This window comes from Molossus molossus, unplaced genomic scaffold, assembly GCF_014108415.1.
Source record: "Molossus molossus isolate mMolMol1 unplaced genomic scaffold, mMolMol1.p scaffold_m16_p_13, whole genome shotgun sequence".
Taxonomy (NCBI): Eukaryota; Metazoa; Chordata; class Mammalia; order Chiroptera; family Molossidae; genus Molossus; species Molossus molossus.
Genome location: NW_023425348.1, coordinates 47,017,281 through 47,033,771, shown reverse-complemented (window position 1 = coordinate 47,033,771; position 16,491 = coordinate 47,017,281). Strand labels below are relative to the sequence as shown.

Below are 16,491 nucleotides of genomic sequence, written 5' to 3'. Positions count from 1 at the left end.
TGGTGGGAGATGGGGATCCAGGTTTGTCTCTCTAGAAACAGGAACCTTAGGATTAATAGATTAGAACAAGAATTACATCTTTGCCAACAAGAAAATGATGAATTCAACCAAGACCCTGGCAGAGGATCTAAAGTTCTCTGCTATCTTTTCTGCTCTCCCCTCTCTGGGGTTAGCTTCAGTGCATTCCATCCCCATACACTGACAGAGAACTTGATGGTATCCCAGGTATGGGCAGTGTGGGGACCAGCTGTTCACAAGGTATTTGTTCCTTTCTGACTTTCACATGTTTCCCAGCATCACCTTTTTGCCTCAGACCCAGTCCCTGAGCTCAGGAAGCTCACAGTCTAACATGGGCAACAGACATGGACATGTGGTGTAAAGAAGCCCCTAGGACCTGTGGGAGCACAGGGGCAGCACCCTAACCCAGTAGGGTCAGAGAGGTCAGAGAAAGCTTCCTGGAGGAGGGACTAGGAGCTTTCCAGTTGCACATGTGAGGCATTTGAGTAACACCAGCAAGTACCATGGCCAAGTGCTTTCCTCCCCAAGCACCTCATGCCCAAACTCCTTTAATCTTCCTCCTCCAGGTGAGTTGTTGCCTGTCCTGGAGTCCTCCCACCTCTCTTCAGTGTGTCACTCCTAGAACACTGGGCAAAATTCAGGCCCCAAATTCTGTTTCTCCACCATCAGGCCTGGCAGCTGACAAAGTCCCAGAATTCCCTGCGGGTGGAGTTTCTACGGATCTTGGCTACACTCAAAGCACACATGTGGCCGACATCCTGGTGTTGGGCAGAGGTGGCAGGCTGGGCTGTTCAGAGTCTGATGGATCAGAGGAGGCCTGGACTCTCAGGAAAGGCTCCTCCAACAAGAAACCAGAGCAGCAGTGGAAGGGACCAGACTGTAGAAAAGGGGCCCTGACCCATGGCTGCAGGGAAACAGAGGCAGAGAGAGATATTTAGGGGTCAAGTGAGGTATACAAAGAAATGAGACGAAAAACAAGCAGAGTGAGCTGGAAAGGCAAGTGCACACAGTGTCATGGGAGACAGAGATGAAGAGTGAGAATTTAGGGAGGTTGGGAGAAGATATTTGCAAAAAACAGCTTTGACAGGGGGTTAATATCCAAAATATAAAAAGATTCATACAAGTCAACACCAAACAAACAAACAATCCAATTAAAATATGGGTAGAGGACCTGAACAGACAACTCTCTAAAGACATATAAACGGCCAACAAATATATGAAAAGATGCTCAACCTCACTAGCTGTTAGGGAAATGCAAATCAACTGCAATGAGATACCACCTCACACCTGTTAGAAAGGCCGTTATCAACAAGACAAGTAACAAGTGTTGGAGAGGGTGTGGAGAAAAAGGAACCCTCATTCACTGCTGATGGTACAGCCACTATAGAAAAGAGTATGGAGCCTCCTTAAAAAATTAAGAATAGCCCTGGCCAGTTTGGCTCAGCGGTTAGAGCATTGGCCTGCAGACCAGAGAGTCCCAGGTTCGGTTCCCCCTAAGGGCACGTACCTTGGTTGCAGTTTGTTCCCAGCCCCAGTTGGGGTCGTGTGGGTGGCAACCAGTCGATGTGTCTCTCTCACATCAATGTTTCTCTCTCTCTCTCTCCTCTTCTCCCCTTCCTTTCCTCCCTCCCACTCTGTCTGAAGATAAATGCAAAAAAATCCTCGGATGAGGATTAAAAAAAATAAATTAATTAGCCCTGGCCAGTTTGGGTCAGCAGTTGGAGCGTCGGCCTGAGGTCCAGAGAGACCGGGGTTCGGTTCCCGCTAGAGGTATGTCCCTGGCCCTGGTTGGGTCATGCGGGTGGCAGCCACTCGATGTGTACCTTTCACGTTGATGTTTCTTCCCCCCCCCCCCCGCTCTATCTGAAGAAAAAAATGAAAAAATGTCCTTGGGTGAGGATTAAAAAAATAATAAAAAAAATAAAAATTAATTAATTAATTAATTTTAAAAAAATTTAGGGAGGAAGGCAAACAGAGGTGAAGAGACAGGGAGATACCAGATGTTATTAGGTCTGTCCTCCTACCTCCTGTGAGGCATCACAGGGTGAGGTGAAACGTGGGTAGAGATCTGAACGGGATCTAGTGACACTGATCTTGGCTGCTCTGTCCAAATCCTGGTAGAAGAGGTGCTGGTGGGAGGGGGTGGAGGAGATCTTAAATTTTTCCATTGCATGAAATTTCATTATCAAAACTGAAAAAAGCAGGTTGGAGGCTGGAGACCTGGCTTCTGGCCCTGGCTCTGCCACTAAACTCATTCTGTCTCCTTGTAAAGTCACTTCCATCTCTGGGTCTCACTTTACTATACAATGAGGGTAATACTCCCTGTCCTGCCTCCTTCCAATAGTGTATTGTGCAGTAAGGGATAAAATGAGATGGTATCTGAGGAGGTGGGGGGCAGCCTGAAATAGTGGTCCAGAGTTTGGCTCTAGGGCCAGGCCATCTGGACCTCACCCCTTATTATCTGTATGGTGTAGGAATGGTTGCTTCACTTGTCTGCGCCTTAGTTCCCTCATTCATAGAACAGGGGTGATGACAGTACCTGTACCGCTGGGCTGTGGTGAGGATTTGTGGTGTGGTGTGCCTGAACTCTGAGTGGTACTATGTCCTGGAGAATGGTGAGAACACTGGAGGCCGGGGCTCCTTTTTGTCCACTGTTCACAGTACCCAGAGGGAGGGAGGAGAGACCACCGAGGAGGGGCAACTGTGGTTTCTTCCCTGAGAATGGCCTGTTCCAGAAGGTTCTCCTAGAAAAGCCTGTTCCCACCTAGAGAAGTGGTGGCCCAGGTAGGCCCTGGCACAGCAGGTATTGAAGGGAAGGGAATCATCTAGTCCAACTGGCTTATTTTGCAGATAGGGAAACTGAGGCCCAGAGAGGGACTAATTGGTCACAAAGAGTTAGGACAGGTCTCTAATACCTGAGGTCTAGCCTCCAACTTGGAAAGTGGTCTGAGGGAGTGCTGAAGGCAGTAACAGAGACAGAGGGTTCTACAGGTGAAGGAGGAGAAGGCCCAGTGAGCACTTTGTGGGACCAGCCCTGCCCTCCATCACCTCTGTGCAGCACAGATCTCTCTGGGTCCTGATCAGCTGTCTCCTGTGAGGGAGGGAGAGGCAGCCCCAGAGAGGGCAGCCGGTGTGTCAGCTCACCCAGCCGCTGCCCCATACGTGTAAAGACATCCTCTAGGAGAGGTTAGCAGTCCCACAGGTGTCTGCTTTAGAGGGTTTCCTTTTTGCTTTGTCTTGTTTTTTGTTTTTTTCCCTATTGATTTTTAGATAGAGTGGAAGGGAGGGAGGGGGAGAGAGAGAGAGAGAAACACTAATGCGAGAGACACATCGATTGGTTGCCTCCTGCACGACCCTGACAAGGCCAGGGATCAAACCTGCAACCCAGGTACGTGCCCTTGACTGGAAATCAAACCTGAGACCCCTCGGTTTGCAGGCCAATGTTCTAACCACTGAGCAATAGCCTTTTTTTTTTTAATTAGAAGAGGATTGTTTTCCTCACAAGGGGGACATCCAGGTGAGGGGTCCAACCCCAAGGCAGCCTGCTCATCCCTAAATGGAGCCCTGTCCCAGAGGCCTACAGCCCTTACCTGAGTTTTCCAGATGGCAGGGCCTAGACTTGCACTGCTTGTCTATAGAGAAGAAACAGGAAAGAATCAAAGGCTTAATTACTCTCAGGATGGGAAGGGGCCACACCCCAACTTGCTCTAGGAAAGCTGATACTTTTTCCTCTAATTCTGCTTCCTTAGGTGAGACCTCCTTTGCCTAGGTTTGACTTGATTTATGAGCAGCCAGAAGGGAGCAAGGCCTCAAAACCAGGGCCTGTTCTATGTAATCCTCCTGCTCCCTTCGCCTCCCTGCCCTGCCCACCTCTGCCTCTCCAAGCCTGTGCCCCCAAGAACAGGCTAGTTCATGTTCTTTGCATGTCTTCCTCACCTTCTGTCAACTCATGCACACTCATGATGCTGTCCAAGGTGTAGTCCACAGTTCCAGCAAACAATCTACCTCCAACTATGAAAATTGGGCCTTGCCAGCCCCTAGGCATCACTCAGCCAGGACCAATAGCCCACAGGCCCCACCGATTAGGAACCTGGGCCCATCCTCATGATTTCTCTTTTGGCGGGTCGCAGGGGATAGAAAGAGTGTCTGAGACCTGTCTCAGCCTGAGCTGGAACTTAGGTGCACAGCACCCACATGAGGTCCTCCCACCCCCACCCTGGCCCCCATCCAGCACACACAACTGCACAGGATTTCTGTTCAGTCAAATAAACACTCTCCTCGTGGAAACTGAGGTTGAGGTTCTTAGCATTTCTGTCAGCCGTGGTCTGTATGTCAGTACTGTAGCTAGAAATTAATTCCCTTCCAGCTTCCAGCCGGGAGAAAAGCCTGACCAGGTCTGTTTGGCCCTAAAATGGCCAAAGACCCCTGCCTTGGTCAGCAGACAAGTAGCCAGCTCTAGTTCAGACACCACCAGGGATGAGAAGCATCCTACCTCCGAAGCTTGTCTCCCCTTAGATGGAAGAACAGAGGGGTGGGGGACAGGACTGTCTGTGCACCTCTCACTGTTGGTTTGTTTTTAAAGTTTCTGTATGTAGCCCCTGAAAACAGGGTGGGAAGAAGTCCATCTTCTGCAAAGGTGCTCTCACACGTGCCCCTCTCACCTTTGATGTACTCGCAGTTGTACACGCTGTGCTTGCCCAGGGCCTGGAGGTAGATACGGGTAGGGCCCTGGGCAGGTCTGCTGCTGTTGATCACCTGGAAGGTCTCAAAGGGGGGGATCAGCACCTCCTCCTCCTCAGGGAAGAAGGAGTAGCCCTTGATAGGGACACCGAGACAGGTCCAGATGCCAAAGAAAGTTTCCTCTCCAAAATGCTGGGCTGTGGCATTCTTCAGGGATGCCGAGGCAAAGCCCCCCAGCCGGACGGTGGCCTTGGGCCCTGCTGGCTGGAAGCGCAGGCCTTGCACCCCTCGGAACACCTGGCGACACTGGGGAGAACGCTGGGCCTTGCTCAGCAGCTGCAGGGCCTCGGTCAGCAGGAAATGGAACGTCTTGAAGGAGAAGTTTTGGAGGTAGTGGACTCGGGTGCGGCCCGCCTCACGCAGGGCTGCATTGAATTCCTTGTGCAGGGGGGTGTTAGCTGTGTAGGCCAGGAGGGCCACCCCGTGCTCATCACGAAAGCCAGGGGGATGTGAGGGCAACCGGGTGTGGTTGAGGCCCCACTTTGGCCCCCAGGCTTGGCGCTCCTGCCATTGGCTGCTTGCCAGCACCCAGGTGTCAGCGTACACTTTGTTGGCCTGGAATTCCGTGCGGTTGAGATCTGGGAGAACAGCTGTCATGGCTGCTGCACAGCCAGCATACTGATCATCAAAGGAGGTTGGGGCCATGTCCAAGGGTCTTTCCTGAGAGAAGAGCCCTCGTCGTGTGATGGGGTGGCTCTGAGGGAGAGGGAGCAGCAAGACTGAGCAGATGGGCCCTAGGCGTATGGGAGCTTTCCCCCCCAGTGAGCTGAGGAAGACACCATAAGGGCCCCAAACACACCTGGAAGGGGAGGGGTTGGGACCTACTAACTACAAACTCCCCTGAGACTGGGGTTTGGGCTACCCCTCAGACTGAGCGAGCTCAAGGGAAACATCAGGCATTCTCTCCTCCCCCTGCTCCTCCTTCCAGAGTTCAGAAGCTGACAGCTCAGCTCCCTGCTGGCATGGGGACAGCAGAGGATGACCATACCTGAAGTGCTTCCATGAGGCCCATGAACACAAGCAGCAGAGACATCATAGCAGGAGCCTGCAGGTCAGAGGTGACCTTGGGTAAGTTACTGTCTCTTTTTGTATCTCAGTTTCCTCTTCTGGAAAATGGGAATGTTAACCTATACAGTTTAAAAACATTCATTGACACCTATTCCACACCACTCTTAGTGCCTGGCACTGAGTTACAACATAGAAATGGAGGCTCAGAAGGAGAAAGAGGAGCCTTTTTGCTGGAAGCAACATGGGAGACTTCCTGGAGGAGGTGACATGTGAACAAGGACTTGCAGGATGAATAGGAAAATAAAGCTTCAGTCAGTGGAGACAAGGAGAGAGAAGTTTGGAGTTTGGGGTAGGAAAAGAGTTTGAGGCAGCAGGAATGAGAAGAGCAAAGGTTATTGGAGGTAGGAACTGTCAGAATTAAAGAGTAAGAGACGTTTGTCTAGTGTCTAGTGTGGCAGAATTTGCAGCGTAGGAATGTAAAAAAAAAACTGAGGCCAATTATGAAGGAGTTTGACTGCCACAGTGAGAGGCCATGGCTTCACCTGGGGGATGTAAGGCTGGAACAGGGCAGATCCAGGAGTGGCCAGCTGCTGGGACCGCAGCAGGATTCCAGAGACAGGCTTAGAGCAGGGCTTGGGGATCCAGAGTTCTTCCTCTCTCCCTCCAGTCCTGCTGGGAGCTGAGCCCCCCTCTTCCCTTAAGTCCTCAACTGCTTCTAGGGCAGGGACAGATGTGGATCCCCAGGTGGTAAGGAAAGAGGGACTCAGGGAAGGGGAGAGGGCAAAGGGTACCAGCTTTCCCAAGGAAAGCTGGAGGAACCATAGCCTCCTGCACCCTGAGGGTGAGCACGCTGGGGGCCCAAAGTAGCACCAAGAAGAAGGCATCCCAACTTTGGGTCAGGATTGGAACAGACAGTTTCTAAGCCAGTTCTGCTGCTGCTTTTCTGTTTATTTTATTACAACGTAATGCATGCTTCTTGTAAAAAATAAAAATCCATGAGTGAAACACGAAATCCAAGTTCCCTCCTTTCTGTCCCTGTGTGTTCCCCTCTCACTCTTACCCATGCCTGCCAGTAGAGAGGGGGTGACCTGTGGTAAAAGTACCCTTAGGGTCTTTCCCCATGCACATACAAATCACATCATTTTAAGTGTACATATATAGTTTTATACATGCATTTCATATACTTAAGTATACATACAGGACATACAAATGGCCAAGAGACATATAAAGAAATGGTCAATATCACTAATCATCAGAGAGATGCAAATTAAAATAACAATGAGGTATCACCTCACACCTGTCAGAATGGCCGCCATCAACAAATCATCAAACAAGTGTTGGCGAGGGTGTGAAGAAAAGGGGACTCTAGTACACTGCTGGTGGGAATGCAGACTGGTGCAGCCACTATGGAAAACACTATGGTGTTACCTTAAAAAATTAAAAGTTGGCCCTGGCCGGTTTGGCTCAGCCGTTGGAGCGTCGGCCTGAGGTACAGAGAGACCCAGCTTCGGTTCCCGCTAAGGGCATGTATCTCGGTTGCAGTTTGTCCCCGGCCCTGGTTGGTCGTGCGGGTGGCAGCCACTCGATGTGTCCCTTCACATTGATGTTTCTCTCTCTCTCTCTCTTACTCTCTCTCCCTCCCGCTCTATCTGAAAAAAAAAAAAAAAAAAGGAAAAATTGTCCTCGAGTGAGGATAAAAAAAAAAAAAATTAAAATTAAAATTAAAATTGATCTGCCATTTGACCCAGTAATCCTACTTCTAAGAATATACCCTAAGTAGCCTGATACACCAATCAGAAAGAATATATGTACCTCTATGTTCATAGCAGCACTATTTACAATCGCTAAGATCTGGAAATAGACCAAGTGTCCATCAGTAGATGAGTGGATAAAAAAAGCTGTGGTACATGTACACAATGGAATACTATGCAGCTGTAAAAAAGAAAGATCTCTTATTATTTGAGATGGCATGGAAGGACCTGGAGAGTATTATGCTAAGCGAAACAAGCCAAGCAGAGAAAGACAAATATCACATGATCTCACTTATTTGTGGAATATAATGAACTAAACAAACTGCTGAACAAAATTAACCCAGAGACATAGAGGTGGGGTACAGACTGACAAGCCGCAGAGGAGGGGGTTCTGGGGGAGGAAGAGATAAACCACAGAACTTACATGCATGTATGCATGACCACTGAACATGGACAACAAAGCTGGGGATGGGGCGGGGTGGGGGGAAAGGGGAGTAGGGTGTCAGTGGGGGAAAAATGAAAAACGTCTGTAACAAAAACAAACAAACAAATAAATAAATAAAAATTTTAAAAAGTATACATACAGTTTTTTGCACACAGCTGTTTTTGTTTTATGTCTTTTTTCCCCCCAAAATAAAAAGGAAACATGCTTACACATACACACTCCATAGCCTTATATAATGAACTTCTTCCATCTCATACATATATCTACCTTGTTCATTATGAAGGCAGCATGGTATTTCATGGTACAGTGAAACCCTAACTTAATCATTTCCTTATTAATGGACATATATATTTTTCTAATTGTTTTATATTACACATAATATTGCATGAATATCCAAGTATATAAATCCTTGTCTACTTGTGTGCATATTTTTTATAGGAAAAATATCAAGTAAGATGATATATAAAGGATATAAATATTTAAAAAAAATTTTTTTCTTTATTGATTTTAGACAGAGAAGAAGGGAGAGAGAGAGAGATAGAAACATCGATGAGAGAGAACATTGATTGGCCTACCTCCTGCCTGCCCCCCAGTGGGGATCGAACCCACAACCTGGGGATGTGCCCTGCCCGGGAATCAAACCGGTGACCTCTTGGTACAAGGGTTGATGCTCAACCACTGAGCCACACCGGCCGGATATGAATATTTTTTATTTTGATAGGCACTGCCAGATTGCCATCCAAAAGGCACCAGTTTTCCTCCCACCAACAATGAATGAAAGTGTCCTTTTCTCCACATCTTTGCTAACACTGTATATTATTAATCTCTCTTTAAGTTTCATTTAACTAGTGGGCATAAATAGTATCCGCTTTTTAATTTATATCTCTTCTCACTAAGAGGATAAATCATAATTTAATTTTTAATATTTTGAAGTTTTAACTTAATTTTCTAAAAGGTAGTATATTTTTATTGTTCAAAATTTCAACAGTCCAAAAGGCATACGGTGAAACGTATTTTTCTCACTAATTCGCCAGTTCCAACCTCATCTCCCAGAGGCAGCCAATGCACCTGCTTTGGGTGTGTCCTTCCAGAGGCATGCTATGCATACACAAGCAAATTCACAGGCATGTCTGTTTTCCTTCTTTTGCACAAATGGTAACACAGTCCATGGTTCTTTATCTTTGAGACTCTAATAAAATCTGGAAACTGTTCTCAGAAAATGGATATCTGCACCTTCATACAAGCATTTCACAAATTTCGAGTGGTTATGTCTCTGCCCCAGTGTCATTCGGGTTAAGCATTTCTGCTCCATCATCCCCTCTGGCTCTTGGGAGGACGCTAAGGTTTGACAGTTCACTGACTCTGAGATACTGGGATTCTATGTAGGTATAATTTTTTGAGTCTCCAAATCTAAGACCCTATATATTCCCAATGTACAATTTAAACTGAAGTGTGAGTTTCTTTGGGCTGTGGAGTTAGCAGCAGTTTTTATCGAATTCAGCATGTCCCAAACTGAATTTGTTATCCTCTGTGAGCATCTGTGATGTATCAGGCACTGAGGAAAAAATTATGAACAGCACCCCTGGCTGGGTGATCAGAGTGTCATCCCGTACACCAGAAAGGTTGTGGGTTCAATTCCTGCTCAGGGCACATACCTAAGTTGCAGGTTTGATCCCTGGTCAGGATGCATATGGAAGGCAACATATCCTCAGGTGAGGATAAAAAAATTATGAACAGCAGCAGCAACAACAAAACCCACACCCCTGCTTCTTTAAGTTCTTCAGAAGTGGAGATGGAGCTAGAGTGCATAATTTCAGGTAGCATGTGATACATGTTACAGAAGGAACCAAAAGGGCCTAACAGAAACCAATCTGTACCAGGAGTGGGCTTTAAATGAAGAGCTGACCAGAGGAGGCACAGAGTATATAGAATTGAAAATAGCATCACCGTAGGGCATCAAGCAGGAGGCACTGATCCCAATGCCAGGATGGAGTGCTAATGGGCAGGGTATGTGGCAGCCAAAATCTACTTGAACTCTTGTCTGTGGTCTCCTGGAATCTAGCCAAGAAGCTTGAGCTTCTATAATAGATCCTCCCTTTCTTGTGGAGAATCCAGCCCATGTGTTCAGGTGGGGGAACACAGGACCCCAAACTGGTGCTGTACTACCCTGGCCATTGTGATTGGCTCATGGTTGGACACATGACCTAAGCAAGGCCAATCAGAGTCTCTCAGAACAGAATCCAACCTCCTCCAGCATTTCAGGCCCTCTGTGACCAGCTCTCCAGGACCTCCTTAGCCTCCTGCCCCACCACCCCTGCTTGGCTTCTAGAGTACAAAACAAAGTTCCAGGCAAGGCTCTGCTATTTTCCTCTCTGTGACTCTACACACTGCCATCTGCTGGGGATGCCCTTCTTTTGCTACCCACTCTTCCAGGCTTAACTCAGGGGTCACCTCCTCCAGGAAGTCCCCTGACTTCTGTGGGCTCCTATATCACCCTGTGCTTTCCTGTCTCTGTCTTGATCATACTGTGCTGCCCTTATGTGTCTGTCTCCCCTCCTGGCTTGTGAATTCTTTGAGGGCAGGGGCCAGGTATGACACATTCTGTGTTCTCAGAGTTCAGTCCAAGGCTAGGCCCAGGTGAGGCCTCCCGGAATGTTTGCTGAGTATCTGAGAGGATTTCTGGGTGCAGCTAACAATGTAGACCACTGCAAGCAGGTGGATCAATGACTTTGGTGACCACTGTTGGGGGGTGGAGTGGGGTAGGACAGAGTAATGGGGAGGATGTGGGAGTCGAGGAAGTGGAGGCACCAGGCAACCCCTCTTTATATCCTAGCTGCCCTCTGTCCTCATCTGCTCTGGGTACTTCTCATCAGTTTTCCCTTATTCAGGCCCTCGCTGAACATTCCTTTCTGGGTTTGGGACTTCAAATCTCTCCCCAGAATCCCTAAATTCCCCAAGGGTCCCAAACTTCTCTATCAAAGGTACTATGGTCTGAATGTTTGTGTCCTCAGAAAATTCATGTGCTGGAGTCCTGATGTCTGTGTGATGGTGTTAGAAGGTGGGGCCTTTGGGAGGTGATTAGTTCCGGAAGGTGGAGCCTACTTGAATGGGATTAGCGTTCCAATGAAAGAGACCTCACAGAGCTCCCTTCCACCACGTGAGCACAGTGAAAAGGTGTTAGCTGTGATCCAGGGAGGGTGCCTTCCTTCACCTGACCATGCTGACCTTGGACTTTCAGCCTTCAGAAACATGAGAAACAGACCGATAAAATAGACTAAGATAAAAGATTTCCTAAAACTTGTCCTAATGATTCCTAAAACTCCACCATTAATACCCCACATTTCCCCTCAAAAAATTTTTTTCCCTGCCCAGTGCCGGGAGAAGGGTGTTTGCCCCTTACCTAAGCCTTCTCGGGGCAGGGAAGCTGGTGTTGGTCTCCTGTAACGGCCACCAGGGAAGAGGGAGGGCAGGTTTCTCCTTTATATTGTGCCTCCCCCACACAGCTGCTCAGAAACATGACACCCCACACCCCCATCTATTTCTGGATGTCTCCTCAAGGCTCAGGGACACTAGCCTCTGCCATTCTGCCCTGGGCCAATGCTCTTCCCATAACATAGGGACTCCCTGAAGCCAGAGAGAAGGGGGGCTGAGGCATGGAGGCTCCAGGCTGCAACAACTGCCTACCTCCTGGATTTGGCCCAGCGCCCAGCACCCCAGTTCTCAGAGAACATCCCTTTACATGTGTTTCTTTCATGTGAGCACGGAGACTCACTTTAGGTGCAAGGAGAGATTCCTAGATAAGGAAGGCTGGGTCTGGGTCCCAGCTCCAGCATCAGTTTGCAGTGTAATCTTAGAGGACATTCTGCTTCACTCCGGACCCCTATTCAGTGACCAGAGTTGACTCCATCTCTTGGGGCCTTTCTTGGGGTTCCAAGTGATGGGATGGGAGAAACAATTCCCCAAAGCTAGAGAGTGGAGAGAGGACAAAGTCATGGTCCCAGTAGATCTGGTCCCAGGAACTGTCTCAGCAGGCCTTCCTGTCTCAGACTGTATCTTCTGTTCCAGCCATTGCAAGTGCTCAAGTCCCTTTAGACAGGCAGGAAAGATGCTGCTTTTTACAGCACTGCTGAACAGCAGAGTGGCTCCTGATTTTCTAATCTAGGGGGACTTGGGGGTGGCCAGTCTCTTTGGAAATGGGCAGAAGGACTTGTCTTGAAGCTGTTTGACTGATCAGCACTCTTGTTTTTGGGGATGCCACTCTTTCCACCTCCCACCCTCCCCCAAGTTTATCTTCCTTTTTGCTCTAAGACGTGTTGGAGAAAGCAGGATTCTTTGTGAAGGAAAGTATTTGGTTGCCAGTCTAAGGGGGTGGGGAACAGGGATGGGGCTAAACTAATGAGCCAGACTAGGATGGAAGCCTCCATGCCCACCTCAGCTCCAGCAATAAGTGGGCAGCATCTCTATGATGTCGACATTCAGGACCCCCCAACTCCTCTGGCCACTATGGGGGAGCACCTCTACCCACCCTCCAGAGGCTCAGGCCCTCAGAAAGCTCTTTCCAGACCTGCTTATTGATTCCTCAGCAGGCCCCTGCTCCCATGACCTCTGGCTGGGCATCCAAAGCTCAGAGTCAGGTTATTTATAGACAAGCCCACAGAAGGGGAGAGGAAAGGCCAGCTTTTATAAACACCAGGTCACCTGAACCTGAGTGGTCCAGGTAGAGAGGGGGTCCAGAGGGGGTGGCGCTAGACCCTGAGGATCTGAAACAGAGAGCTCTGCATCTGCTCCAACCCTACTGATAGGGAAGGGGGTTAAAGAGAAGGGAGGGGGTGGGTGCCCCTCAGATGCTGGGCAACACGTTTCCCATCGAGTGGGCTGTATGCAAATTGATGCAAATAAACATTTACATAAGTGGTGACCTCTTGGCAGACAGGACCCTCTTGGGTTCCCAGGCCTATGGTCTGGGGGATGGGTCAGGGACCCCTGAGAGAGAGGCAAAGTCTCACCAGCTCCCTCACCCAAACGGGCTTGCTGGGAGCCAAAGGGGTCCTGGAGAAAGAACTCTCAGTTTGGGGAGGGGAGTCAGCTGCTCAGCCCCTTTCTCACCACCCCTGTTCCCTCCACCACAGCGCCTGTGGTTGGGGAAGAGAGGTGTTGGGTTACTGCCCCGGGGGCTATAGTTAGCTGTCTGCTGGACTCCGGGGACAATCCTTGCTCCTCCAGACACCAGCCTGCCGCCTGCCGAACCAAATCTTCTCACTCTCGACCTATGTGACCTACAGGTGGGTGCCAGGTACTTGACCCCTCCCCTCTCCAGGTGGAGTCAAATCACTGTGACCATCGCAAAAAAATCTCTACAAAGAAGGAACTGAATTTGAGGGCTTCTGGGAGTGTGTGGGGGGAGCAGAGACGTGGGGTTGTGCTTGTGCTGGGGGGTGGAGACAGTAATATACAAGCCCCGCCCACTCCCTTAGGCCCACCCTTAGCCCTGCCCATGCCTGGGCCTTGGGTCCTGGACCATCTTATTAATACTGCAGAAGAAGGTGCCGGGTCTCTTCCCCACCCAAGCCAGTTGAAACCAAGACTCCCACGCTGCCACTGATCCCACCCGCTTCTGAACCTTGCTCGCCTGTCTCCCCCAGAGATGATGCTGGCTGCTCTGTTGCTCACCCTCCACAGCCTTGGCCTTCACACCCTCTGGCAGGTAACTGGGGAAACCATCCCCTGCCACAAAAGAAAGAGTTGGGAGGCAGACTCCTCAAAATTCTCCCAGGGCCTGTTTTCTAGGACCCCAATCCTCTTAATCCTCTTCTTCTCTGCAACCTTCCTCCCTGCAGGGAGTCCCCAGCTCCCATTCCCTCTCCTAGAGCCCCCATCTTCACCTGTGATCCTCCTTTCTCCACATCTTCCCTCTGGTGTCCTCATCCCCAATTCCGTCTCCAGTCACCAGCTCAGCCGAGGCCCCTGTGTACTGCCCCCCTGCAGCACCTCCCCGACCAGGGCTCCTCCCCACACCCTACCCCAGGGTGGGGGATGAGGGCTTCTAAAGCAGGAGAGGACTCAGGAGTCTCAGAGCTGACAAGGACTTGGTGTGGTGCCTGAGCACCTGCATGGGAGGGAAAGTCTGAGGATGGGGCGGGGTCAGGTAATGGGGACACGGGTGGTGCATTTGTGGATCATCTGTACACTGAGTCTTAGAGCCAGAACAGCACTTGGAAGCCAGCTAGCCCCACTTCCCATTGAGTGTGAGAAGCTCTTTGATGACAAGATGATCCCTTTTAGGTTGTACAGAAGTGAAGATCTATCTGCTATCCTCACAATAGTCCTGTGAGGTTAGAAGTATCAGTTTATAGGTGGAGAACCTGAAGCCCAGAAGACTTAAGAGACTGGCCAAGATCCCACAACTAGTAGGTGATGAACGTCAGGATCTGAACCCATGTCTGACTCCAGTGCCTGTGATATTTAAGCCCTTGGGCCCTTGCCAAATTGTATACAGCAGATATTTGGGCCTAAGAAATTAGACTCTGTGTTTCTAAACTGACCTGCCACCAGGACCCCTGTGCAGTGCTCTGAATTTATACCCTTTCCAGTGTGACTCCTCTCTTCCTTACTTTATTAGGCCCAGGCTGTTCCCATCCTGCCCCTGGGCCTGGCACCAGACACCTTCGATGACGCCTATGTGGGCTGCGCAGAGGAGATGGAGGAGAAGGCAGCCCCTCTGCTGAAGGAGGAGATGGCCCGCCATGCCCTGCTGCGGGAATCCTGGGAGGCAGCCCAGGAGGCCTGGGAGCAGAAGCAGCGAGGGCTCACCCTGCCCCCTGGCTTCAGATCCCACCATGGAATTGCTGTCATGGTCTATACCAACTCCTCTAACACTTTGTACAGGGAGCTGAACCAGGCCGTGCGGACGGGCGGTGGCTCCCGGGAGCTCTACATGCGGCACTTCCCCTTCAAGGCCCTGCATTTCCACCTGACCCGGGCCCTGCAGCTGCTGCAGGGAAGTGAGGGCTGCAGCAGGGGACCTGGGCTGGTGGTGTTCCGAGGTGTAGACACCCTTCGCTTTCAACCTAAGAGGTCGGGGGACTCTATTCGCTTGGGCCAGTTTGCCTCCAGCTCCCTGGATGAGGCGGTGGCCCACAGATTTGGTAATGCCACCTTCTTCTCCCTAAGGACCTGTTTTGGGGCCCCCATCCAGGCCCTGTCTGTTTTCCCCAAGGAGCGTGAGGTGCTGATCCCTCCCCATGAAGTCTTCTTGGTCACCAGGTTCTCCCAAGATGGAGCCCAGAACCTAGTGACTCTTCGGAGCTATAATAAGACCTGCAGCCACTTTAACTGCGCCTATCTGGGTGGTGAGCTGTGCATGAGGGAAGCGGGACTGGCAGGGAAGGTGAAAGCCAGGATGTCTCTGTACAGTCTCTTCAGGAGCCTACCATGGAATTGACCTACCAGGGCCTTCGGGAGACCTACCTGGTTAATGAGGAAGTTGAGGGCTAGAAGTCAGCTGTAGTTATTGTTCTCTGTGACTCAGCTCCTGCCAGCTTCAAAGGTCCTATCAGTGTTTTCCAGCTCTGTGCATATTCTCAAATGATTCTGTAAATGGTCTCAAGAGGTTCCATCTGCTATAAAGTCTAATAAGAGCCCAGTTCAGATCAGCAAACAGCGGCCAGTGACAGGAATGCTGCTTCAGATCTCAGGAGGCCCTGGGCTTCATGGGATCCACAGGACACACCTGTGCTATTCCCAAGTGTTTAGGCAGGGACAGAAGGGGACAGTGACTGGGCTAGGGTGGGGGCAGGGATAGACAGGCTATCTGGGAAGATTTCCCCAGAGAAGGAGGAGGAAAGGAAGTCAGAAGGGAAAGGTGGATTGAGAAGAGGAGTGGCCAGTGCCAGGGCCTGGTGGGAAGGAGAGCTGGGGGTGTGAGGGTCTGTTTACATGCAGGCCTCACCATGCTGTTTGTTACAGGGGAGAAGAGGCAAGTCTGTGTGTCCGAGCCAAGTGAGTTATCCTCCTTCCTCCTCCCTCACTGCTTGACTCCTCCTGGCCCTGCTGGCCCCTTACCTTCTTTTCTTCTCTCTTCAGCAAGGGAGGCAATTGAACACACCCTCCAACAGGGCCTCCTTCCCTCTGCTCTCCTGGAAGACCCCGCTCTTGGCCCCTGTGGGGATCCAGCTCTCGGGAGCTGGGCCCTTGAAAGTCCATTGCCTGCCACTTAGGAGTCCTGGCAACTGTTGACCTTCATATGTAGAAGGGGGCCTTCTAGCAACCTTGAGAAGCAAGAACATGGTTTCGGACCCAGCCCTTGAAGCCATCTCCCCAACCTGGATGTGGAGGAATCTGAGGCCATGGAAGGGTGGAGGAAGCCCCGCTATGTGGTGGGGACTCCCTGGGACATGGGTAGTACTGTGATGATCACTTCATTAAACAGTGTAGGAGTGTGGTGACATCGAATTTCGTGATTGGTTTTTTCCATGAGTCTGGACCATGTGCCCTGCTCTGGCCTTGCAGATAGAGAGACTTAAAAGAGTG

The 16,491-nt window shown here is 50.2% G+C and overlaps 2 protein-coding genes across 2 annotated transcripts; one reads left to right on the top strand and one right to left on the bottom strand.

Moving 5' to 3' along the window:
* Nucleotides 1-806: 806 nt before the first annotated feature.
* ART1 (ADP-ribosyltransferase 1) lies at nucleotides 807-11,409 on the bottom strand. Its single transcript, XM_036260155.1, has 5 exons — nucleotides 11,363-11,409; nucleotides 5,747-5,803; nucleotides 4,680-5,454; nucleotides 3,609-3,650; nucleotides 807-922 (listed from the first exon to the last, which is right to left on the bottom strand). The coding sequence occupies exons 2-5, from the start codon at nucleotides 5,792-5,794 to the stop codon at nucleotides 825-827; spliced, it is 963 nt and encodes a 320-aa protein (XP_036116048.1). The 5' UTR covers nucleotides 5,795-5,803; nucleotides 11,363-11,409; the 3' UTR covers nucleotides 807-824.
* Nucleotides 11,410-13,178: 1,769 nt separating this feature from the next.
* ART5 (ADP-ribosyltransferase 5) lies at nucleotides 13,179-16,352 on the top strand. The gene is made up of 5 exons (XM_036259091.1): nucleotides 13,179-13,244; nucleotides 13,605-13,666; nucleotides 14,582-15,311; nucleotides 15,928-15,960; nucleotides 16,045-16,352. Exons 2-5 carry the CDS (start codon nucleotides 13,607-13,609, stop codon nucleotides 16,176-16,178), a joined length of 957 nt encoding a protein of 318 aa, XP_036114984.1. The 5' UTR covers nucleotides 13,179-13,244; nucleotides 13,605-13,606; the 3' UTR covers nucleotides 16,179-16,352.
* The last annotated feature ends 139 nt before the right edge of the window (nucleotides 16,353-16,491 follow it).

What these genes read in the sequence shown, in the direction of transcription:
- ART1 (XM_036260155.1), bottom strand. Translation starts at nt 5,794, where the DNA reads ATGATGTCTCTGCTGCTTGTGTTCATGGGCCTCATGGAAGCACTTCAG. An exon ending in GCCTCATGGAAGCACTTCAG is followed by an intron (nt 5,455 to 5,746) that starts GTATGGTCATCC and finishes CCTCTCCCTCAG; the next exon opens with AGCCACCCCATCACACGACG. An exon ending in CTGCCATCTGGAAAACTCAG is followed by an intron (nt 923 to 3,608) that starts GTAAGGGCTGTA and finishes GTTTCCCTGCAG; the next exon opens with CCATGGGTCAGGGCCCCTTT.
- ART5 (XM_036259091.1), top strand. Translation starts at nt 13,607, where the DNA reads ATGATGCTGGCTGCTCTGTTGCTCACCCTCCACAGCCTTGGCCTTCAC. An exon ending in GCCTTCACACCCTCTGGCAG is followed by an intron (nt 13,667 to 14,581) that starts GTAACTGGGGAA and finishes TTACTTTATTAG; the next exon opens with GCCCAGGCTGTTCCCATCCT. An exon ending in TAACTGCGCCTATCTGGGTG is followed by an intron (nt 15,312 to 15,927) that starts GTGAGCTGTGCA and finishes TGTTTGTTACAG; the next exon opens with GGGAGAAGAGGCAAGTCTGT.